Genomic DNA, 24,890 nt, shown 5'->3' with positions numbered 1-24,890 from the left:
TTGGTTTGAAGGAAAAAGTAGGGAAAGGAAGGGAAAGGTAGGGAAACCTTTACAAATCTTGTATGGGTTTCCCTACCTTTCCCTTCCTTTTCCTACATTTTCCTTCAAACCAAACATAGCCTAAATGTTTTAAAATTTGGCGAATTGCTCCAAATAAACAATCTCTTATGCAGCTAACCAAATATTTGTTGCAGAATGGAGGGTGGGGGAATAAAGTATACTAATTATCACAAAATCAAAATTAATTTCTCATCAGTACACTTGTAGTTAAACAGACAATCCTTACCTAGAAATGGACAAACTAATCCATAATAATATATTAGCTTCTCTACCCCTTTTTGGGGTGTTATACAACATCAATGTGACTCTAATTGCAGTCATGAATGTCATTAGGGGTGGCCATGAGCCGAGCTTCTCACGAGCTATTTGAGCTTAGCTTGGGTCAGTTTAAACTGAGCTTCGTGTCAAGCTCGAGCATGATATATAGGCTCATTTGCTAATCGAGTCGATCTCGAGCCTAGTGAAGCTTGGCTCGTGAGGCTCGTGAGCTTAGTATAATAAATAAATAATTTTTTATTATATACACACACATACATACATACATACATACATACATACATTATACACACACATATATATATATATATATATATATATAATAAATACTTTTTATTTTATATAACAATGTTTTATATATAATATTTTTACTTTTTATGTATAATAGTAAATAATTTTTTTTATAATTCTTATTTTTTGTATGTAAAATAAAAACATTTTTATATGTATATTTTTTATTTTATATATATATAATAATAAATAATTTTTATAATTCTTAATTTTTTGTATTTAAAATAAAAAAAATATTTCTATATGTATATTTTTTATTTTTTAGAAAAAAACTTGGCTTGCAGTCGAGCTCGAGCTCAAGTTTCTAGCTCGAATCGAGCTCGAGCCTGACACAGTTTTAGCGAGCCGAGCTCGAATAGCCAAGTATTTGGCTCAGCTAGGCTCAAATCCACCCTCTACTTACTTTTCGTTCATTCAATTTTAAAAGGTCTATTTTCACGAAAAGATGTTTTCGAAACATAAGTGAAAAGCAAGACAACATTCTTGAATTGTGTTTTCTTTTAAGGCATTGTTTGTTTAGAATTTTGTAACTTATCTGGTTAAGTGCACTTACCCAGATAAATGTTTCCTCGGTAACACTTACCCAGGTACATTCACTTACCCATGCTTCTTTTTTTTTATTCTCAGGTAAATAATAGAATGACTTTTTTACCCATAAAAAATCAATATTAAAATGGGCAAACTTGTTCCATTATGTGTTATAAATTTTCCCCCTATGTGGGAAAGTTATCTACCCACTTGGGAGATGGGTAAGTTTTACCCAATAAGTGAAGCTAATTTTACCATGGGACCTGGTATTTAATGCAAATGTAACATTTTAAAGTTGGTCAGTGGAAAAGAGATACCGTTTGACCAACTTCCCCCCTATTTACCGGTAGATGAATGAGGCCTAAAAAGCAAACAACAAAAAACAAAATTCATCGGTTATTCATTCTATGAGTCTTTGTTTATTCATTTTGTCAAGTTAGGCCTCCTAGACATGAATCAGACTCCGACTCTTGTGATTAGGGCAGTTCGTCAAACTGATGAAACTGACCAACTTGACCCAACTCGACTTGAGTTGGTCAATTTTCTAGCATTTTTGGTCAACTTTGATTCAGCCATTATGCAGCCCAAGAGGTCGAGTCAGTTTTTGTTTGGACGTGGGAAAGTGAAAAATTTTCCATATTTCTTAGTTTAAAATATTTTATATTGTAAATTTAATAACTGCTGTGGATTTTTATTTAAATTTAAATCTTTTAAACTGGCCAACCAAACTGATAACTGACTCAAACTGATATAGCTCAAATTCGCCAGTTTTTTTTTTTTTTCTAATGGTTAATTGGTTCCAGATGACTAATTCCCCAACCCTCGACCAGGTCATTCCGTTGATCAAATAACCTGCAACCGGACCAAATCGACCTATAAACACCCATAGGGATGATATAACAGATTGAAACTCTTCATTGCCCAGGGAACCCTTTGGATTGGCTAAGTGTTCAACCTCTTGTCCATGTCAACCTTGTGTCCCCGGCCAGCAGGTTGTATTGCTAATTTCCCCAAACAAATATTAGCCGTTCAGTGTGTATACATGAATGTGTTTAAACGTAACAAGTAACCGACTGGACAAAATTTGGAAAATTGCAAAAAAATCAACAGAAACAAAGAAAACGGGACTTATATAGCTGCAGTGGCTTAGTGGCAGAATAGTAGAAAAAGATAGATAGAAAGAAGAGAAGTGGGGGGAATAGAAGTTATACTTGAATTAGTAACAGAGAACCAGCAAATCAAAATTCAGTTAATAATTAAAATACTTTTTCATGAAACAAAGAATAAAGCTTAATGGAATTATGGAATAAAAAATCCACTAGTTTTCTCTAAAGCGCTTTAACGTGCTTGACATCAGCACCAATTACATGATCACTTCATCTTTTTAAATTTGCTATATTTTCATTTTCTTCATCATTAAACTAAATTTAGGAATGTGCAGTTGAAAAAGAAACTAAGGCTATGTTTGGTTTGAAGGAATAGATAGGGAAAGAAAGGGAAAGGTAAGGAAATCTATATGGTTTGTAAAGGTTTTCCTACTTTTTTCTTCAAACCAAACACAGCCTAAATAGATATAAGGATCCTTGAACCAAATTATCAAAATTATCATTTGTGGTACACTTGAATTGGAAACTAATTTGTTGTTGGGTTACTGGATGAGGCCCAACTCCATTGGGCCTTCTCTCAAAACTCAAATACTTCTTTTAACTTGGGCTTGTAGATATTTGTAGGTCCATAGTATTAACCGGATTGTTGGCCCATCGTGAGAAATACTCGAAAAGTCGAAATCCCTTACAGGCTAAAAGGAAAATCTGATCTTTGCTTCCCTTTTCCCTGCCTTTGGCCTTTCATCATGTTGTTTCCCTCTCTCAATTGAAGTTTCATTGGAGGTTTTCAGTGGTTGGTTCTTGGCTGGAAATATTGTTTGGACCTCACTTCATGTATGATCAATGGTAGTTTGAACAGCCAAAAGAAATATAGTTCGCTACATGTTCCCTGGGACCCAACAACCACTCTTCCCAATAAAAGCTTCATCAGATTGACCTACTTTGAACTGCCATCAAGTTCCCAAATATCTATGCTTGCCTTTCAAGTATAGTTTAAGTAAGCCTTTTCCCTTCTGATTATTTATGTAAGGTTTAAAATTTTGCAACGTATCAGATAATATTCATCATAATGTTTCAATGAGGGTCCAATCCAATACATGGAGTGCATAGAAATACAATGTTTCATTCCTTTTGTATGTATTAAAGGCTCATATCAGGTAGTCTCGAATCTATATCGGCCAATATAGGCCTGGATCGATACTATATGTGTATCAGCTGATAAATTATAATTTTTAATATTATAGCCCCCCTCCCACTCTTTATAACAACTCCTATATATTTTACACACACACAATAATTCAATAACCCCTATAATTAGTTTGTAAGAACCATAAGTCCATCACTACAACATACTTTATTTGTTTGTCATTATTATATGCATTTTGCTTCAAGTAAATTTTCTCTTCTTAGTGGATGTTTGTCATTAAATGGTAAAATTGATTATTAAAATTTGGGTAAATTATTAAAATATCCCCTAAAGTTTAGTAATTGCAATCACTTTCTTGAACTTTTTTAACATAGTTGCAGGTAGACCCCCTATTTTAGAATCTTTTAAAAAGAGGCATGAAAATGTCTAATATACCCGTGTAATTATTTTTGATAAAGATGTTTATTTTCCAAATTATCTCTTCATATGAATCATGATGTAGCTATATCTGGTCGGCCCACCAGACCCTAACACGTGGCATTGGCCAGGGGTATTTTCAGTAGAGGATAATCTCCTAAGGGCAATCGGGTAATTCCCGTCCTTAGCGATTATGGAGCACTTAATGTGGGTGCACATCCTGGGCACATTTACTCCTGAGTCACTAACATGGGGTCGTAGTCAGCCTATGCCTCTCTAAGTCCCCCTATGTGACTGTGATATACAAGACGGTTACAACTCGTGCATTACTCCCCACTTGAGCGACTGTTATTATAAAAGGGACACTACAGCTAAAGGTACATACGCATACTTGAGCTATCATTGACACTTTTGTGGTGACCTTTGTTTCCTTCGAGCTCTTGGCTAACTTGACTGTCGGAGTCTTCGCCCCTGGGGACACTCCCAAGGCCTCTGACGTCTCTTCATTCTTAGCAAGCGGGACCCGCAACCCTTGGACCTCGGAAATTACTCCATTGCCTCGGCTCTAGATTTGGCAGCATCAAATCAATGCCCCAAGTCCTTCCAATCTCTTTTTAGAATTTGATTTATTTTTCAAATTTGCCCTTCTACAACTTTAAATTCTCTCTTTTTTTGTTGTTCATAAAATTTGTATTATTTGTTTCTATATAGATCAGCCTTAATAGTAACTGCATGTGTATCTTGAACATTTTCATGGCTCTTGTTAAATGATTATAACAAAGGTGATCTACTTGTAACTGTATCAAAAAGCTCAAGGAAGATTATTGCAATTACCAAACTTCTTTCAGCAACTGTCAGAAATATTAAGGGAGGCTTTAGCAATCTACCCTTGAAATTTATATACTAATAAATACTAAAACAAATTATATTGATTTTTTGAATATTAAGGTATATACATACACATTTTAGTTCTATTATTTTTCAACCATTACCAATTGTATCCCGCTATCTCACACTTTATATAAACCATTAAAATATGATTTTATATGTTTAAATAATATTTTTATAGTCATATGAAACATGTATCTATTATTGTTAATGTCTTTTAGGATTTACTTAAATTTCCTAGTATATTCATGTTTATTTAAAGATGTTTCTGGATACATTTCTTAAAATTGCCTTTATAACACATTTTGTATTTGGATAATTTGAGCCTTGTACTTATCATTAATTCTGGGTTATATTTAGTCTAAGAAATTGTCTACTGGTTTAAATGAATCCATGTTATCAAAATGACCAAACAACTAGCCTTCTTGGTTCTAGATTTATCACCACAAAGAAGTGCAATTTTGCGTGGATGCAACCATTATTACTTTCACAGTTCGCAAACACAAAATCGTCAACCATTGCAGCTGTTATAAATAACTCCTCACTTCACTTGTTCAGGTTCAAACATCAAGTATATTTCATGGTTTCATTCAGGAATTCAATTACAACCTTGAAATGTGAAAAAAAAAATGATTCTACAAAAATCAAGAAAAAGGTTTCGTGGTTTTATTCAACTCTGCTTAAGCAGCTCCCCCTGTTTTTTAACAGGGGTGGAGAAAAACAATCCAATACCCTTGCTTATTGAAGAGGTGAAGATGTGTCAAAATTACTTTAAATCTGAAGCCTTCGGCTTGCTTAGCATTTCGGAAGGTCGCTGGGAGGTGGTAAGAGTGACTGGTTGGTGCCTTTCCCGTTGTCTACCACGAACGCCATCTTAAGTCCCCACGTCGTGTGCACTTCCAGATGACAATGCATGAACCAAACACCTGCAAATTATTCATCAAATTAGTTCTGAGTTCTGTTTGAAGAAAAGCACACAAGAGTCAAGAAGCACCTTTGATTAATTCTCTGTTTGATGTGTGTTGGGTATGCAATTTGATAGAAGTAGAACATTACCTGGATTATCAGCTCTGAATCTAATGGCAGTCCATCCACCAGATGGGACTCCAATGGTGTTCCTCTCAATGGGGTCGACAAGGTTGAATTTGGCAGGATCCTTCTTGGGATTGTAATTTCCTAGTCCTCTTCCAACTGCAAAGAAGTTGAAGCCGTGAAGATGGATGGGATGGTTCTCTGGGGCTATCATCCCTGTATCTTGTAGGACCACCTGTACTGTGTCGTTGTAACGGAGCCTATAAACCTTTGTCCCGTTTATGGTCTGGAGGTTTGCCGGCTGGGTTCCGGTGTAATTGTAGGCTATGGGCGGGTTGGCCGGGAAATCATCCGTGAAAACTCCGCTTATATTGAAGAAATGTGCTTGAAGCAGCGCAGTGGTGGGCATGACGAAGCTGACATTATTGATATCTGCAACCACTCGGCTCCCATTTGGGCAGGTGGAGCATGGATTGACGCCAAGGCCGACGCTGAACAAGAGAGAGTGATCCACAGTCTGTGGAACTTTGGCGGGATACTGTTTCGAATTTAAGCTGCGGAGCGAGTCCATGAAGTTGGTTGCTACTGGGGTAGCATTCTGAGGAGGAGGATTGGTGAGGGTGGTTGCAGATGTAGCGAGGCTGCCCGAGTAGTGTAAGGTAGCGGTTGCAGTCATGTTGTCGACGGCGACTACTGGAGTGTCCATGAAAGGGGAGGCGGCAACCAAGTACTTGCCGGAGCTTCGACCGGCGGTCAGGAGGACATTCGTGGTCTGGCCAGGGGCGATGAGCACGGTGTCGGTCTTGAAGGGCTTGGTGTAGACGGCATCGACTTCGACGACCGTCAGCTGGTGGCCGGCGATCTTGAAGAAGAGCTCTTCATTCAGTGCAGCGTTGATGAGGCGTAGCATGTATGTCTTGCCAGGATCTACTTGCAACTGGAACCCATCTGCGAATACAATAAAAAACGGCAGACTGTTGAGACCTTACCATCCATGAATAACCAGGGAATCCCTGAAGACTCTTCTGAGTTCTGACAATGTTAGTAGCAAATACTAATTAATTATTTATATATATATACATATATACCCTGTGAAGAGCAACCAGGGACTGGTCCTGGGTGACCATTAATTGTGTGAGCATCTGAAACATTTGGTGCCAAACCAGAACCGAGAGCCTCATTGATCACAGCTTCCACGTCCGACTTCCACCATTCACCTATAATTCCATCCAAGATTCAAATGTCAGAAATAGATGAGAAAGGCATCTAGTCCGGGCCAGCGTAAGACCAGTTGCTCTTGCCTAATAGGGGGCTGGTTCAACCAAAGTTTTAAAAACCGGAACTTGAACCATTTTGGCCATTGGTTTTCAGTTGATGGTTTGACCGTCCGTCTGATTCGAATAAATGATCCATTCTAAGTTCTAACTTAAAAAATTTAAAATTAAAATAAAAAAAAATAGTCAAAATCATTGAATAGGTCAAACAGGTTAATGAACAGTCCAATCTTCCGAGTCAACGGCGGTAAACTCTCCGGCCGAGCAAGGACTAAGGATTCGTATTAGAGAGAAAGCGCACCTAATATGACGACCACTTCTTTGTGGGGTTTGGGGAATGGATAAGGAACGCCGCGCTTGGGCAGGATGACGATGGCACCATGGAGCGTTGCCCTTAGCCACAGGATGTGGGCGTGCCACAGCAGCGTGCCTCTTTGGCCCGTGATGGTGAAGTTGTAGACGTAGCTTTGGCCTGGCTGGATTGGGCACTGTGTGATGTACGCCGGCCCATCTGCCCAACCTGTGCGAAGCTGCCGGATGCCATGCCTACCATCACAACAAAGTTACAATACAACCATTAATGCTCCAAAGAGGATAAATAAAAAAACAGGAAAACAAATCCCGTTTGGCTCACGGTCACGGGAATAGAGGTCTGAAATAGGAATCCAAATGACCAACTGTTTGATTGAACAGTCCGAATCTATTTCTCATTCCTTCGTTTGAGAGAATGAAATTCCATTCCAATCAATTTCGATTCTCATTCCGATCCTTATCTAAATCAAACATACCATTTCAATTCTGATTCCAATTTCCAACCAAAGAGAAAGAAATTTGAAGTACTAGTCATTAACTATATATTCGGTTTCGAGGGGATAACAGTCATTTGGACTATAGCTTTAGGCTTACCAATGGATGGTAACGTTGTATTGGACGTGATTGACGACCTTGACGAGTACAGTATCACCTTCTCTGGCATAGAGGGTGGGTCCCGGGAACCTCCCGTTGACGGTGACGATGGGCTTGGTTGAACAGAGCCTTGTGAAGTTCCTCGTCACCACCTGCGTAAATTAAGTAATTAACAACCAGTTATGAGACGAAACTCTCAATTTGGAACTCCAACAAACATTTTTCAGGTGCGTATTGCGCACCCCAACCCTTGCTGTTTACAGAGTCTGGACTCTGGAGTGGCTTTCTAAACAGATAACAGTGACTATGATTTGTGGGCTTACCTTCCATGACTTTCTTCTTTTCAAATCTTGTCTGAACTTTGAACCTAACAACTTACCGTCTGGACTAGAAAAACAGAATTATTTTATGATAACTTGAAGCATAAGCAAAAGCAATTCTGACTATGCTATTCTTGTTTTGAATGATTTTTTTTTTTTTTTTTTTGCCTTTTCCCTCTTCTTTAACAAAAGAAAGGCTTCGGTTGCATTTGGCATTCCTTATTTTATTTTAAGGACTTATCTCCTTTTTATTATTAAAAACTCAATATCTATAGTAACATTTCAATTGCAAAAAAGAGATAAATTGTTAAAATAAGAAATGCCAAATGCAGTCTTAGTTTTTACACTTTAACCCATCTGGGTTCAAATATTTTTGGAACTCTTTGAAAGTTGAAACTCTTAGGATTCCTTAAACCTTCTGTTTCTCTCTTACAATTTTTTTTTTGTCAAATTAAACACAGCCTTAGTGAAAAAAGGAAGAAATATTAAATTAAAAAGCAAGCTTAGCAACTTGAAAAACATCCATAACCACTAGTCTTCTACCATGCCCCAATTTTGGGAGTGCTTATTGGATAAATTACTGCTCATAGGATAAGTGCTTATTAATAAGCGTTTATCCTAATAAGTACTTATGAATGTTTGTTGAATAGTGCTTATTTCAAACAGGGTGGTATAGGTGTTTTGAAACTTAAATTGAGATGAATCAAAAAAAAAAAAAAAACTTAAACTGCGGGTCAAGACAGGCCAGAAACACAATAAACACATTACACATTGAAAAAGCTCTTAAAAATAAGCCAGAAATTTTGGCTAACTAGCTTCTTAAAAACGGGCTCATTTTTTTGGAATAAGCACTTTTTTATTTATTTTCCAAAATGCACATAAATGCTTATTAGTATGGTTTCGGCCTAAAATAAGTACTTATTTAAATAAATACTCCCAAACGGAGAATGCATTTGCAGCATGCATGCATGCAGAAAGTGACGAACGCCATAGATAAAGCCCCATGCACTCACTGGCTAAAAGCTTCAACTACTTACATTGAACTTGTAATGACGAACTCTGCACTCGACCAATGAAGGAAGCAAGAAAGCTACCAACACCAAAAGCCGAACCCAGGACACCATCTTCTCTCTTTCAGTCACTCCCTCCTTAATTTCTCTCTTCCTTCTCTCACTCGTTTCTCTAGCTTGTTTGGCTGTAGTTAGGCATGACAGACCAACGCATCCTTATATAAGGACATGGAGGCTTTGCTGCCATGTCGTTTTTGTAAGTTAGGTGAATTGGGATTCTTGAGATACAAGATTGAATGTAGAAAACAACATATTCGACCTAAGTTTCCTTGCATATCACATAAAGTAGTACTAAAATATAAATTAATATCTAATAGTTTAAGTTAATTAAGCTTTTAATCTCGTGAAATATTGGCTACAAAACCCAGACAGAAAAATGGGTTGGTGGAAATCTATGGCTAAGCTCCAAGTATGATCCTTCTCATTCAAGATCTGGGCTTTTGGATTTATTTATTATTTCTATGTTCAGTACTGAGTAAATTGCTAGCCGTTTGAGTTGTTTTCTTTTAGGGTCGAAATCTCCATCATCTTTAATTAGTAGGATAAAGCCATTTAATTCCCTCGGAATCTTTTATGGAATATACATTAAGTCTTCAAACTGGGCTTTCTAATCTTTTGTTTAAGAAAAGAAAGGTTTTGTATGTGACTGATATAGTATGACTGGTCCCACATGTAGCCATCATGTGACCGTTCCAAGCCAACCACAGGGGTCCCACATAATAGAATCCTTACCCCAAGAACAATTTCAAAATCAAACCACACGCTCTGCTGCCAAAAGGAAAATTAAAAACTTATGAATCAAACTTCGAGTTGTTAACCAACCAAAGCACACCCTAAACCATATTAATTAATAATCAATGAAGTCTTTTCTGTTAAGATTTTGTCATTTTGTATTTCAGTTGTGTCATGACTTAGGGCTCATATGGCCGGTGTTGTCATATTCGAACTGGACCAGAGTGGTTGAGCTGATGAACCATTGGCAAGTAGGCTTTTTAATGTGTAGGCATGGCAATGGGGCAGGTTTGATGAGAGTTTTTGTAAGTTTCAGATAACTCCTATCTTTATAAACCTCTCAACCTATACCCTATTCAAAACCAGCAACCATTTGAATTTTTAGAATTGAAACCCTTTTTGCATTTGAAAATGCAAAACCCTATCTTCCTTTCCCTGCATTTGAGGGCGAGGCAGGTTGGATCTAGAAGCGACATATGATAAAATTAGCTAGTGAAGTTACTAAAAATAACTTAAATTAATAAAACTTAATAAATTAAGTTATTAAACTTAATTAAAATCTCCTATTATATTTAAGCTATAAACTACCAAAATAAATTGAATAATTGAAAATTATTTCAATTTTTTTAAGCATTAGAAGATTTTAATAAATTCAATGTATGGATTGGGAAAGATTAGATTTAGCCAAAACTAAAGTTCAAAATATCGATACAGCCGATACGTCGCTAAAGACATATCGGTATCAAAGCTGATTTTTCCTATCTTTTTTAGTTTTTTTTTTTTAAACCTGATTCATAAGAGTCGGTTTAAGGTCCGTCTATCCACTGAACCTGGTTAAACTTCAAAACACCCCTTGTAGGGGCGTACAGGCCAATACGTATCAAAATATCAAACATTGGCCAAAATCCATGCCTATACAAATTGTAAAATCCCAAAACTCATCCCTACCCCAAGATCCGTTTTAAAAAAAAAAAAAACCATGGGTCGTCTGGTTAGACAAGATTGCTTATGGCTACTGGCTAGCATGGTAATGGCCATCCAAGAGGGTGGCCCAGTGACTCATGTGCATGCATGCAAAAAGCCATTACTCAACTGTTGGAAATAAGAGAAATTTCCATAAGAATGCAAGATAGTAAAACTGAAAACTTAGCTAGGGTATTTCAGTCTTTCCCCAAAAGTCGGCCTCAAAAGAGTCAGAAGGACGAAGGTGATTAGAATGAAACTAGAAGAAAAGAAGACCTACCCTCTCACCAACTAGTTCCAGGTTTTCTCCAACATGAATGATTCTTTGTTGTGATTTTAAGAAAAGTGGCCCCATGAATGGTTTGGAGAAAACATTTTTTAAGGAGAAACATGTAAAAGTAAAACACATTCTTAGTTGCATATTATTTTTCTTTTTTCAAAATAAAAGTTAAAAACCCAAACCAAAAAAAAAGAAAAACATTCTTTAATTTCTAGTTCCAAAAACATGATTTCTTCTTGTGGTTTTTTTCTTCAGATAATGGTTTTTATTAAATGGAAATTACTTCACCTTTTTATTTTCTTCTGTTTTTTACTTAATCCCTTCAAATGTGGGTGGTTTTTGTATTGTTTTCCTTTTGGAAACACAACATTTTTTTTTTCTCTTTAAAAGTACTTTTCTGTTGGTTTCAGAAACAGAGATATTTTTCTTTATCAAACTGAAAATAATTTTACTTTGATTTGATAAACCACACATCCAAGAACAAGCTTTTGCTTTTTAACTGATATGTCATTTTATAAAAATAGGAAAAACAGAAAGGTTTTTAATTGTTGGAGACTGGAGAGCACCCCCAGAATTACAAGGTCTGAATTAAACAAGATTAACTCATCGGTGTCAAATACAAATAAAGATATTATTCTCATTGTTAATAGCAGAAGCATAATAGAGAATTGATAGTTTGGTGTTTGGAGCCAACTGCCCAACAAACCAATTTTACCAAATCTGAACAGTAACCTTTAATTTCTTAAGACTTCTTAACACCTACTCCCATTTATGTAAAATTACATGTGGAATAAATTTATGAGATTAATTTGTCTGGTTGTGGTTGAAGCTTTATTTGCAAACTTCACCTTCCAGAAGATTTATGAAGCATATTGCATGTTAAGTTTGTTAACCCAACAAAACATTGTAGTTGTGAAATGCTTTTCAAGGACCAGTGTGTTTGATGTTTGAAAGCTACAACCCAGAAGGATGGATAACAGCTTACTGATCAGAACTGTAATAGCTGACCCCATTCTCCTCCATTTCTCTCTCTTGAAGGTTCCTTCCATAGTTAGTCCACTAAGTAAACTAAGCTTTTCCTCTTGGCTCCTCAGAAATCATTGTGAAAAGCCAGCAAGCCACTGAAACAGTGAGTATATTTCATGGGTTTTGGAGGAGTAGGCCAATCAGATTGTAGTAGAGCCGTATGGGGTTCAAATTAGTTAGTATGAGCTTTCATCATCCATGGGAGATATATACTGATGTGATGCTTAAGAATCTCTCTCTCTCTCTCTCTCTGGTTGGTGGGCCAGAATAGTTCTTTATCATGGCCAGGAAATTATAATTTGGTGCAGGAAGAAAATAATTTGCTACAAGCCAGAGATATTTAATGGAAACCATGTATAATCATCAAGCATATCTTCACTTAGAACAACTATTACTCAGTACTATTCTATTATCAAATCTATAGTTTATTTGGCAGTATTGCATGACCCTTTTCAATTCTGAGGCTTACTTAATCAATATCCACAGGTTTCAAAGAAAATGCTTTAGTAAAATTCTTATAACATAGCAGTTCTTGGGTCTTAAATTTTAATCAGGCCCAACCAAACAAATTGGTTATGCGTTATCTCTCTCAGAATCTTCAATTTTGAGTACAGTTCCTGCATGAAGACAGATTGTAAGACAGTTCCTTAAATATAATTATCATCAAATTGTATTTTTCAGGATTGAAGATCGATTGGAGATTCGTGTTTCAAATGAATAATTTAAATTTTCTATTTCCACAACCTCTGCTACAAAAACTAGAGAATGAGAAAGAGAAGTTTGATCCCTCAAAGCCAATTCCATAGTTGGTTTCTTTGTGCATGCCGTGCGTGGCACCTTCTAAACTAAGGGATTGATTGAATGTCTTCCAACCAAAATAGAGATATCTTCCCTCTGAGTTGTGTCATGCATTAAGCTTTATGCTCAAACATTGTAAATACCTATAAGCAAATAGCCCTATCTGACCTCTACAAAGAACAAGATTACGTGTATGATTAGTTAATGCTCATCACAAATATATAGAATATGCAAACTTAGGAGTCTGATACCCTGAACAATTACTTCTTTTTCTACCTCCAATTTCTTTATGTTTGATAAGCTACCTATTATATATTTAGGAGTATAGGACCATCCACAATGAGCTTGTGGTACTAAGGTGCTTACTTATTCAGAGCAAATGGTATAAGTAGTTTGATTAATTAGCCATGATAAGATTAACTAGTTCGATTAATTAAAGAGATGGTATTACTTATTTGGGTTATTATTTGAAATCACTCTTCACTTTTCTGTCTTTCTCTTAGGTTTACCCTGACTTTTGGACTCCTCCTGTGAGACAGTGACCCTATGTCAAACTTTTGCCATTAATAAACACACCTATGCAACTCTTTTCTTTGAACCAAAGTCATGAAAGTAGACTCATCCATTCACTTGAATTGAACCATTGATTGATGAATTGAACTTCTCTCGTGGGTTGTGAGATGAGTGAACATGAAATAGGTAGGAGAGAGGAATAAATCAGGGCTATTTTTGTAATATCAAAATTAGTTTTGTAGGGGTCAGTTTTGTTATTAAAAAAATAATAATGGCACATGTGGGTATTTTGGACTTGACAGAAGGTACATATAAATAAAATATCTAACAGGGGGGTCAGTGGAGGTAAAGAAAAATGAAGGCCTACTCAAGAGAATTTAAAAAAAGTGAAAGGGAATTTCACCTAATAACCCTTTTTTTAAGTCGTCATCATCATCATCATAATAATAATAATAATAATATCTAGAAACCTTGTTTGGTCAATTGTAGCTCCATCAATTGCAAACTACAAAAAAAAATGTATTGTGGTTTTGGATTATGGAATTCAGCTATGTACAAGATTTTAAAGAATTGAAGAACAATGCAGTACACTAGAATGAGACAGTAAAAGAAAATTGGAAGATTCAAACTGGTTGTGTGAAAGTTTAAAGCCCTCTTCCTTTGCTAGAAACCCCACTGAAACTTGAGCATAAAGAGATTGCCTCGTTTCTTCCTGCATGAGGAAGAAGAGAAAAAAAAAAAAAAAAAAACAGTCCCCTTCTGATTTTCTTCTGATCAGATTGGTATTCCCCTATTCTCTGCTGATTGGGGAACACAGCAGAAGTGGAAAGGTATGAAGGAATCCCTGATTCCAGGGGTTCCACAGTGACTAGACCTCTAGTCCTTTAATTTATGGTAAATTGCTGAAACATCTCCTAAAGTTTCTGACTGTTGTTGAAATCTTCCTCTGAAGTTTGGTAATTGTAATCACCCCCTTCGAGCTTTCTGTCATAGTTGCAAGTACTCCTCTTTAGTTAAACGCCTCTAACAAGAGGCACTAAAATGCCCAAACTACCAATAACAAAAACAACAATACAAACTTTATGAATAACAACAAAAGAGAGTCTAAAGTTGCAACTTTACCTTTGAGAGATTGATATGAAGGAAAAAATTTGGGAAAAAATATTAGAAGGGTTTGGGGTAGCAATTGATATGAAGAAAAAATTTGGTAAATAAATATTTTGATAAAAAATAACTGTATGGGTATTTTGGACATTTTCATACATCTTTTTAGAGGATTCTAACATAGGGGGTCTACTTACAACCGTGTAGAAAATTCAGGGGAGATTGTTGCAATTACTAAACTTCAAGGGAGGTTTTAGCAACTTACCCTTTAATTTATTATCCATCTAATCCCCAATTCATTATTTTCCCTCTTTAAGAATATCCTTCATCATCCTAGGGTGCAACTTGGGTGGGGTCAAGTTGAGATTTTGTTAAAATTTGAATGGCGTGACACGACAGCCCAAGTCCAAATCAGTGTAAAAATGCTAGTTGGAGACAATCTGAGTTGCACCCCTGAATAAGTGGTGATGAGGGACCTTATGATGCAACTAGCACAACTGCACTCTCTGTCATCTTTTCATAATGTTGACTTCATTTTATTTTTTATTTCTATTTCATTCCAATTTTTTTAAATTATAATTGTAGTTGTATCAAAATAGATTTAAATATATTTAAGATCTGTTTGGTTTGTAGTTGGAATCGGAATTGAAATTGGAATCAAAATTCACCGGAATCGGAATCAGAATGATCCACTCCCATAGTCTGTTTGGTTCAGACAAGAATGAAAATGGGAATTGAAATCAGCAGGAATGAGATTCCATTCCCTAAGGAGGGGCAAGAAATGACCTCCCTCAAATAAGGGAATGCCATTCCAACAGAAATGAGAATAGAATTCCGATTTTATCCAACCAAACAGTTGGAATCAGAATAGCCCATTCCGATTCCAATTTCAGACTCCCATTCCCATGAACCAAATGGGGGCCTTAAATATATTCAAATAAATCGAAACATATGTAACCATTTTTTAAGATATTAACCTGAATTTAAAAAATATTTAAATATACACACACTAAGCAGGGATCCTTCACGACGGCAAGGATTAAAAAATATTTTCCCATCCCCATCCGATTGGAGATGGTCCCACAGGCAGGAATAGGAAAAATGAGAAAGATTGCCATCCTAACGTTCATCCCCAACGTTCACTCGGGCGTTGACTAATTCATGTCGTAGGTAGAATGAATGGAGTTGGTCGAATTTTCCTTTCTGAATTCTGATATGAAAGCGTTGACCTGGTATATAAAAATACAAGTTTGTACAGAAAGAAACACAAGCGCGAGTGAGGTGGTGTGATACAACATAAGCGTTTTTTATTTTATTTGCTTTTTAAATGTCATGTCAGTAAAAAGAATTTGAAAAACATACTTAAATCGTATTTTTATTTTGAGAAACCAAAATAAATTGATTTTTGTTTTAGAAAAACAATTCATATTTTTTATATAAGAATAGATAGTACAACTTGGTAGGCCTTACCTGAATGGCTGAATCTTGACAGGCCCAACCCTTTTGCAGAGGTTGGGCTTGCAATTTTTTGGGCATTATGCCAGCTAGAGCTCGACCTGAACCCAGAAAGTTGGGTTGGATTCGACCAAGTTGGACTTAGTACGAGACTTCGAATAACTCAACCGTCCAAACCCAACCTCAGTCCACCTGATGATAGGGACATTTATATGCATGTATATCTGTATATGTATTATATAATCATTTACAATATAACCGTAAATGTTTGTACTTTCCTTTATGTATGCATTACTATACCCTGGCAAACGTATAAATATTAAGGCCCCGTTTGGTTTACGGAAATAGGGGTCTCGAATTGGAATTAGAATGGGCTATTCCGATTCTAATATATAAATATTAAGGCCCCGTTAGGTGTACGGGAATAGGGGTCTAGAATTGGAATTGTAATGGGTTATTCTAATTCTAACTTTTTGTTTGGGTGGGATCAGAACCCCATTTTCATTCCCGTTGAAATGGCATTCCCCATTTGAGGGAATAGCTATTCCCTATCCTTCCTCCCTTGAGAATGAAATCCCATTCCTGCTGATTTCAATTCATATTCATTATTGTCTGAACCAAACAAACTAAGGGAATGGACCATTCTAATTTCGATTCCGAAGGATTTTAATTTCGATTCTGACTATAAACCAAATGGACCATAATATATATTATTCAAAGAATCATTTTTATGGTTCTTATTTTATTTTAATTTTTACAACTAAAAGCCAATAGAAACAAAACTGGGCAATGAGGCCTAATCAAACCTGCCCGGTAAGAGCCTAAGCCAACTTTTGGCCCGAAACTCAGCATTTGAGCCCACAACTGGGGCTTTGACCATAAAACCATATTCAATGTGTATTAAATAATCATTGAATATGGGTCTAAGGCCCGAGCCTAAATATTCTTAAAATTTACTAACCGTATTTATTAAATTTTTGTAATAAGATTATTTAATACCCATAAATATTCTTATTTATGGGTTAGTTAAATACAGTTAATAATTAATCCAACATATATTCAATGAGTATTAGATAATCTTATTACAAAAGTTAATAAATACGGTTAGTAAATTACCAAAAAATAAATATTCTTATTAGTATGGTTAGTAAATTACCAAAAATTAATAAATACTATTATTAATTAACTCATCATCACTTTTTAAAGTATTTTGGGTAAATATTGTTATATTCATGTTAATTATCAACAATTTATAGAAATTGAAAGCTCTTTAGCTAACTATAATGATAATTATATTTAACAATTATCAAAAAGTATAAAATTTTAGTAATTGCTATTATTATAATTGATAACCGAATGCAGATGGGGGAATAAAATATTATAATATTGGAAAATTAAATTATTAATTAATTTATATCGGAAAATAAAAGATAAATTAGTGTAATTTTGTTAGTAAACTACTTAATAAAAATAAATATTTAATAACAATTGAAAATAATTTTCAATAAATCACCATAATTACACTAATGTAATAAATTTTTCAAAAATTTTCATAAAACTACAATGTCGTAAAATAACATTTTGGAAATTAAAAGATAAAACATTATACTTTTGGAAAATTTTTAAAAAGTTTATTTGAAATGTATTAAATAATTATTGAAAATCATTGGAATATAATTTTAGGAAAATTTATCACATTTGATAGGTTTTGGAAAACTATTGAAAAATTAAGTAATTTTCATTGTAAATTATTGAAAATTATTAAAGATAAATGAGTATGAGAAAGGGAAAATTGTAATTTGAACCAATAATTACACAAATTATTAATATAAATTAGTATAATATTGGAAAAAAGGAAATTATTGATTAGCTTATATTAGAAAATATAAGATAAATTAGTGTAATTCTAGAAGTAAACCATTTAATAGAAATAAATTATTTATTAATAATTTGAATAAATTCCAAAATTGCACAAATGTAATAATTTCTTTTAATTTTCATAGAATTAAATTTTTGAAAATTAAAGACAATTTAGTATACTTTTAGAAATTTACCATGTAGTTAATACTAAGTATATCCTTTTGATCATTTTCATCATCAAATTAGATGTAACCGTTTCTGGTCACGTACCAATTTTTTGTGATGTATCAATTTTTTTTTTTGGCTAAGTGCCTCGTCATTTGACCTGCTCCTAGGAGATGATGGTGGAGCTCCCTAGTGGTGAGCTACTTGGTGACGAGCTCCCTAGTGGTGAGCTACTTGGTGACGAGCTCCCTGGTGGTGAGCTACTTGGTGACGAGCTCCTTGGTGGTGAGCTACCTGATGACGAGCTCCCTGGTGGTGAGCTACTTGGTGACGAGCTCCCTAGTGGTGAGCTACCTGGTGACGAGCTCCCTGGTGACGAGCTCCCTGGTGGTGAGGTACTTTGGTGGACTCGTCATTTGACCTGCTCCTAGGCGGCCTATAACTCAGGGGATGGTGGAGCTCCCTGGTGTAGTGCAACCTGACTGCCCTCTGCATGAGGTGATCTCCTCTCCTTTGTAGGCAGCGGGAGCTGAGGACCTGCGAGAACTCCATCTTTTCCTCCTCTTTGCAGGCGGCAGGAGCTGAGGAACCTGCGAGAACTGAATCAGAGGACCTGGGGGTATTTTCCCGGTGGGGACTCTCCGATGCTTAAGTTAGCATTCTGATTGTAGGGAGCTTGGAGAGAAATGAGAGAGCTAGAGAGCAGAGATTACCTCCATTTTTCCATTCTCTCCTTTGTCTTTGGGGGTTGGAGTCCTTATATAGCGGTGTCCAGTCAAATCAGGCGTAACCGCCTCTGTCAAGTCAGGCATAACCGCCTCTGTCTCTCTGCCGCAGCCGTTACTGAGCTGAGGTGGCGGGTGCAGGCAGTTGTTGCAGGGTACAACTCTACTAGGCAAGGGACAGCTCTCAGGGCTGGCAGGCACGGCACCACCTTGCGAGACATGGGCGCAGGTCTCCGGTTCTGTCAGGTACAGTTGTCAGGCAAGTGATCTTCCTGCGATACGTCGAGCTGCCCCTAAGTGGCAAGTTACCTATGCCGAGCTGGCTGTAAGTGCCGAGCTCTTCGTAAGATGCCAGGCTGCCTGTGGAGTGGCCAGGTGCCTATGTCGAGCTACCCCTAAGTGGCGAGCTACCTAGTTGTCAAGAAGCTGCACTTAGTTGGCATGAGGTGCTAGGTGTCATATTTTCACAGGAGGGCCAAATCCGCCCTCATCATGAATATTGGGTTAACAGGGAGTGGGTGCCTTGCCTTGAACCCGCTCAACACTAGGGATGGGGCGGGGAAAACTTGACAATTCCTTATCCTTGACGAGGAGTGGATTCCTTGCCCTGAACTCATCCGACATTGAGAACGAGGTGGGGAATTCGAGGATTCCTTGTTCCTAACAGGGAGTAGGTGCCTTGCCTAGAACTTGCCTGACACTGGGAACAAGGCAAGGATGGAGTAGAGTGTCTGGACTATGGGGCAGGGATAGGGACGGAGTGCCCTGCCCCAAACCCGCCTTGTCCCCATTCCTATATAATTGTTAATTACTAGTAAAATTTATAAAAATGTTAACTTTTGTAATTATTTTTATTTATTTAAAGTCAATTAAAATTTCATTTAAAAATAATGAAAATAATAACAGTAATTAAAATTACTACAAATGATCAATAAAATTAAATTTATTAAAAAATATTTGTTCATATTAAATTAACAATAATTATTTTTAGTTAATTAACAAAAAATTTTGATTATTAGTTTATCAATTAATTAATAGTAAATAAAGTTATTCAATCTTTTATATTTTCCTGTGCATAGCATGGATCCCCACTAGTATATTATAAAATGATATAAATATAAAATATTGAATTTATTATATATAAATTTATATATCTTTCTATATCTATTTATATATATATATATATATATATATATATATATATATCAAAACAAGGAAGTCTAGAAATTTTCTCCTTTTTTTGAATTTTTAAATTTTTTAAAATCCATGTCATTTTTTAAACTACCAATTAGAAACTTTACTTTCCCCCAAAAAAATATCTTCCTAAAATCTCTCTCTCCCACTTTTTATCTCTAATTCTTATTTATCTTCTCCCCCACTTTTTATCTACAACGAGAAAGTTTGAATTAAAAAATTTAAGAATTATTTAAATATTGTATAATAACTTTCAAATATTTATTAAAAAGACTAAAATAATTATAATCGACTTAATAATATTCATATTATTAATAATTATAATTTTTCAGAAAATTCATCACGAAATTATGTACAAACAATATAAATTATGCTTTTTTGGATTATTCAATTTAAATGTTATTCAAATAATAAAAATCAAACATAAAAAATGAAATATTATTTAAATATTTCAATAACTAAATACCTTAAATAACAAATTAATATTTCAAATCAATTAATAATATATTTTAAAAATTTACTGAATAACTTTCAATTATAATACATAGATTAAGATTTTAAATATTTAGTTAAATAACTAATATTTTAAAAAATGAAATATTTAACATAACTAGATTTAAAATAGTTAAAATAAAAAAATTATGTATTAATAGTAATATAATTTTATGGATAATTAAATTCAACAAATAATTAATATTTTCAAATTTAAATAATGATATTATTTCAATAAATAAATAATATTGTAAATAACTACTTTCCTTTATACCAATTAATAATTATAGAAAATATCTTTCAAAAAAATTATTGTTTATTAATGATAATTTTAAAAACTTAATCTATATTTATTATATATTTATATATACTAAAATTAATATTTATTGCATTTCAGTAATTATTTATTATTTTCTGTGATAAATATATTTTCAATAATTATTAAATCAATTAATAATATATTTTAAATAGTTACTGAATAACTTTTAATTATTATACATAGATTAGGATTTTAAATATTTAGTTAAATAACTAAATATTTTAAATAATGAAATATTTAACATAACTAGATTTTAAATAGTTAAAATAACAAAATTATGTATTAATAGTACTATAATTTTATGGATTATTAAATTCAAAAAGTAATTAATATTTTAAAATTTAAATAATGATATCATTTCAATAAATAAATAATGTTATATATATAACTAATTTCATTTATACCAATTAATAATTCTAGAAAATAACTTTCAAAAAAATAATATTTATTAATAATAACTTAAAAACTTAATCTGTATTTATTATATATATATACTAAAATTAATATTTATTGTATTTCAGTAATTATTTATTGTTTTCTGTGATAAATATATTTTTAATAATTATGTATAAATCTTTTTTTTATTGAATAGAAAATTTTCAATAATTATTGGAGTTTAAACTACTGTTATTTAGCTTTCTAAATTTAATTTATTATGTATTTTTTCTTTAAATTTTTAATAGTTATTGGAGATTAAACTATTGTTCATGGGTTGGTTCAGTTTAGTTGTAAGTTGTTTGGCCAACCAAATCGACCTAGTCAAGTTGGGGAGTTGGTCACTCAGGTTATATCGGTTTGGGTCAATTTTCAATTTGCTTGGTCGGTTCAAAAGATTTAAACTTAAGAAATTAAGTTTTAATTTTAAAAAAATTACAATGGCATTATTAAAAAATATAAAAATTAAATTTATGATATAAAATATTTTAGCCTAGGAAATATTAGAATTTTCCCACTTTCTTGTATTAAAAATATCTATTTAAAATATAAAATATTAGTATATATTTATGGTCGGCTCATTCGATTTTATTCGGTTTACAAATGGCCAAAGCGAAACTAATCAAACGCATTCAAGTTTGGAAATTGTTGAACCAAAGCCCATTGGAAATATTAGAGATCGGGTTGGTCAGTTTCATTAATTTGATTAGGAATGGCAACGGGGCAAGGTGGGGACGAGGAGCCTCTCCCCATCCCCGTCTCCATGGGGATCCCCACTCCCTGTGATTCTTTATAATGTTAACCATTATGTTTTTATTTTTAATTTTATTAAAAAATAAAAATAAAATAATTAAAATTTACAATCCTATTAGAAAATATTCAAACATATTCAAATTTACAGTCCTATTAGAAAAGATTCAAATTTACAATCATATGTTAGTATGTTAATTAAAAATATTAACATATAGACGTATGTATATATATATATATATATATATATATATATATATATATGTGCATATAAACGTATGCGTGTATATACATATATTAGTGGGAATCCCATGGGACGGGATCGGGGTCCTCGTGGGGCAAGGAGTGCTCTCCCCTTCACCGTGTCGTCCCCGCCAATGGGGATGAAAATTTCCCCATCTTCGTCCCCGTGGGGGGAAAATCATTCCCATCCCCACCCCATTCGGGGCAGATCCCCACGGGGATTGGGGAAATGGGGAAAATTGCCATCAATAAGTTTGATAGACAACCCTATCTAAAATTAATTATTGTTATTTTTTTATTGTAAAAAATTATTAAAAGTAGTATATAAAATATAAATGATTATTAATTATTATATAAAACAATTGTATACTCTTACATGTTTCTATTATTTATCTTTAACTTAACAAATCCTGTATATCGCACGGGTCCCACGATCCACGTCAGCATGCCTCTCCTTGCTCCATTACCCCCACCCTACATTATCCTTGACTCTCTCTCCTCTCCCCTTCCCACCATTCCCAATTTGCCATCTCACCCTCTCTCTTCATTCCTCTCCCTTCCCATTGGGTTCTCTCTCTCCCCCACAACGAGTTCAGATCACCTGTACAACTTCCTACACAGCCAATCATAAGACACCACATCAACATTAAATCATGTGCATTACATCTCACATGTGCTAGCTATAAATCATGTCTTTCTCTTATGAGTCAATTCCTCTTATCTATTATCTCTAATTTCCTGTCCCAAATTTTCATTCTTTTCTTACCCTCTGTTAATCTATTTCCATTTTCATGTTCCCACAAAATCAGTGTAAAAGGAACAAAAACCTCTTCAGATTCTTTATCCTCTCTTGCTAATCCAACATCACTTGAGTGGGATCAATTTTGTCTCTTCATCATTGATACAGTTCAATAAAAAAAGTAGAACTTAATTAGTCCAGTTGGAGAAACTATCTATCTATCTATCTATCTATCTATCTATATATATATGTGTGTGTGTGTGTGGGAAATTGTCTAAAACTCACCATGACATTTTACCATTTCTCTTATAGCATGTTCGTTTCCTCCTAACTCTTATCTCTTAAGAGGAATCTTTTTAACTTTAAGAGAAAAACGGTTGTTCATTTCCTCTTATCTCTTATCTCTTAAAGTGCAACCATGTAACTCTTTGTTTTACAATGATACCCCCAAAAAGATAAACAAAAGCTTTCATATATGGAGTCGAAATGGATATTTGATAATTTTGAGAATTCAGAATTCAGAATTTAGAACAACATTCTCTACATTCAGAGTTTAAAGGAAAGAAAAGTTCACCAATATCAATATATCTCTTAATTTAATTATTGCACTTTCAAATGTCAGACTTTAAAGCAAACGAACAAGCCCTTAAACTCAACACAACTTTTCAAATTGTCTAAAACTCACCATGACATTAAATAGACTACGGATGTTGATAGTTTACTATTTTACCCTTTATTTATATTTGATCTATTTTATAATAATCCAAAAATACCCCTATTATTGTTCGATCCATTTTGTAGTCATCGTCGCTGCATCTTCTAACATCACTTGAGACAAAGAAGATAAACACCTGAGAAAAAAATAAACACCAATATCTGATCGATGGTGACTCTATTTTTGAACTGTGGAATATTGTAAACAAAGTTGTAGACCTGATTGCCCTTTAAAGCCCTCAATCCACTTGGAAAAACCCAAAAGTTTGCAATCACCACCACTGCATCTTCTAACATCGCCTGAGACAAGGAAGATAAACACCTAGGAAAAATAAACTTCGGTATCTGATTGGTGATGACTCTGTTTCTGAACTGTGGAATATTGTAAACAAAGTTGTAGACCTAATTGTCCTTTGAAGCCCTCAATCCACTTAGAAAAACCTAAATCCCTCGACTCTGATTCCGCATCTAGTGAAAAAAAAAAGCACAAAATAATTTAGAAGGAAAACTAAACAAATAAGAGAAGGATTATTATCTTTATCATTCAAAAAGGAAGAGGAGAGAGAAAGGGATAAGAGTGGAGAAACCTGAGATCTTCAAGCATAGAAGATGCAAAGCCTTCCAACCCACAGAACAAGAGCTTCAAGCAAGGAAGCTTGAAATCTTTCATTCCTGGCACCGCATGATCTCACACTAAACAGTTGAAGCTTCTTCTTCAGAGCGGTGACGGAACGCTTCTGAAACAAGGAGGCAGTGGGAATGAGTATGCAAGTGGTGGTGATGAGATCTTGTACGTTAGGACTGCACGATCTCCCACAAAACAGGAGCTTTAAGCAAGGAAGCTTGAAATCTCCATTCCCTGCACCGCACGATCTCCCACTAAATAGCTGAAGATTCTTCTTTAGAGTGGTGGTGGAGGTGCCTCTGGAACAAGGAGGCGGTGGTGATGAGTATGCAGGTGATGTCGGGATGAACCAGGTTCAACACCTTGAAGATGTAGATCTTGTACGTCTCACTGCTATTTTAGTCTCTTATTCTTCTTGTCATCAGAAAGACACACCTCCCTCC

General features: G+C 34.6%; 1 protein-coding gene across 1 annotated transcript; it reads right to left on the bottom strand.

Annotated features, from left to right (window-relative positions):
• Nucleotides 1–5,266: 5,266 nt before the first annotated feature.
• On the bottom strand, nucleotides 5,267–9,397 carry LOC104601205 (laccase-4-like). The gene is made up of 6 exons (XM_010264469.3): nucleotides 9,283–9,397; nucleotides 7,926–8,077; nucleotides 7,321–7,565; nucleotides 6,834–6,962; nucleotides 5,770–6,693; nucleotides 5,267–5,639 (listed from the first exon to the last, which is right to left on the bottom strand). The coding sequence occupies exons 1-6, from the start codon at nucleotides 9,367–9,369 to the stop codon at nucleotides 5,509–5,511; spliced, it is 1,668 nt and encodes a 555-aa protein (XP_010262771.1). The 5' UTR covers nucleotides 9,370–9,397; the 3' UTR covers nucleotides 5,267–5,508.
• Between the last annotated feature and the right edge of the window lie 15,493 nt (nucleotides 9,398–24,890).

The sequence above is a fragment of the Nelumbo nucifera genome, chromosome 2 (assembly GCF_055504915.1).
Source record: "Nelumbo nucifera cultivar China Antique chromosome 2, China Antique-T2T, whole genome shotgun sequence".
Lineage (NCBI taxonomy): Eukaryota > Viridiplantae > Streptophyta > Magnoliopsida > Proteales > Nelumbonaceae > Nelumbo > Nelumbo nucifera.
Note: the sequence above shows the minus strand (reverse complement) of the source record. Positions and strands in the feature narration are given on the sequence as shown.

Bases quoted from the DNA above. Each gene is read 5' to 3' on its own strand.
- LOC104601205 (XM_010264469.3), bottom strand. From the start codon at position 9,369: ATGGTGTCCTGGGTTCGGCTTTTGGTGTTGGTAGCTTTCTTGCTTCCT. The intron at 8,078-9,282 runs GTAAGTAGTTGA...TAATTTACGCAG, and splicing joins TTCGTCATTACAAGTTCAAT to GTGGTGACGAGGAACTTCAC. The intron at 5,640-5,769 runs GTAATGTTCTAC...AATAATTTGCAG, and splicing joins ATTCAGAGCTGATAATCCAG to GTGTTTGGTTCATGCATTGT.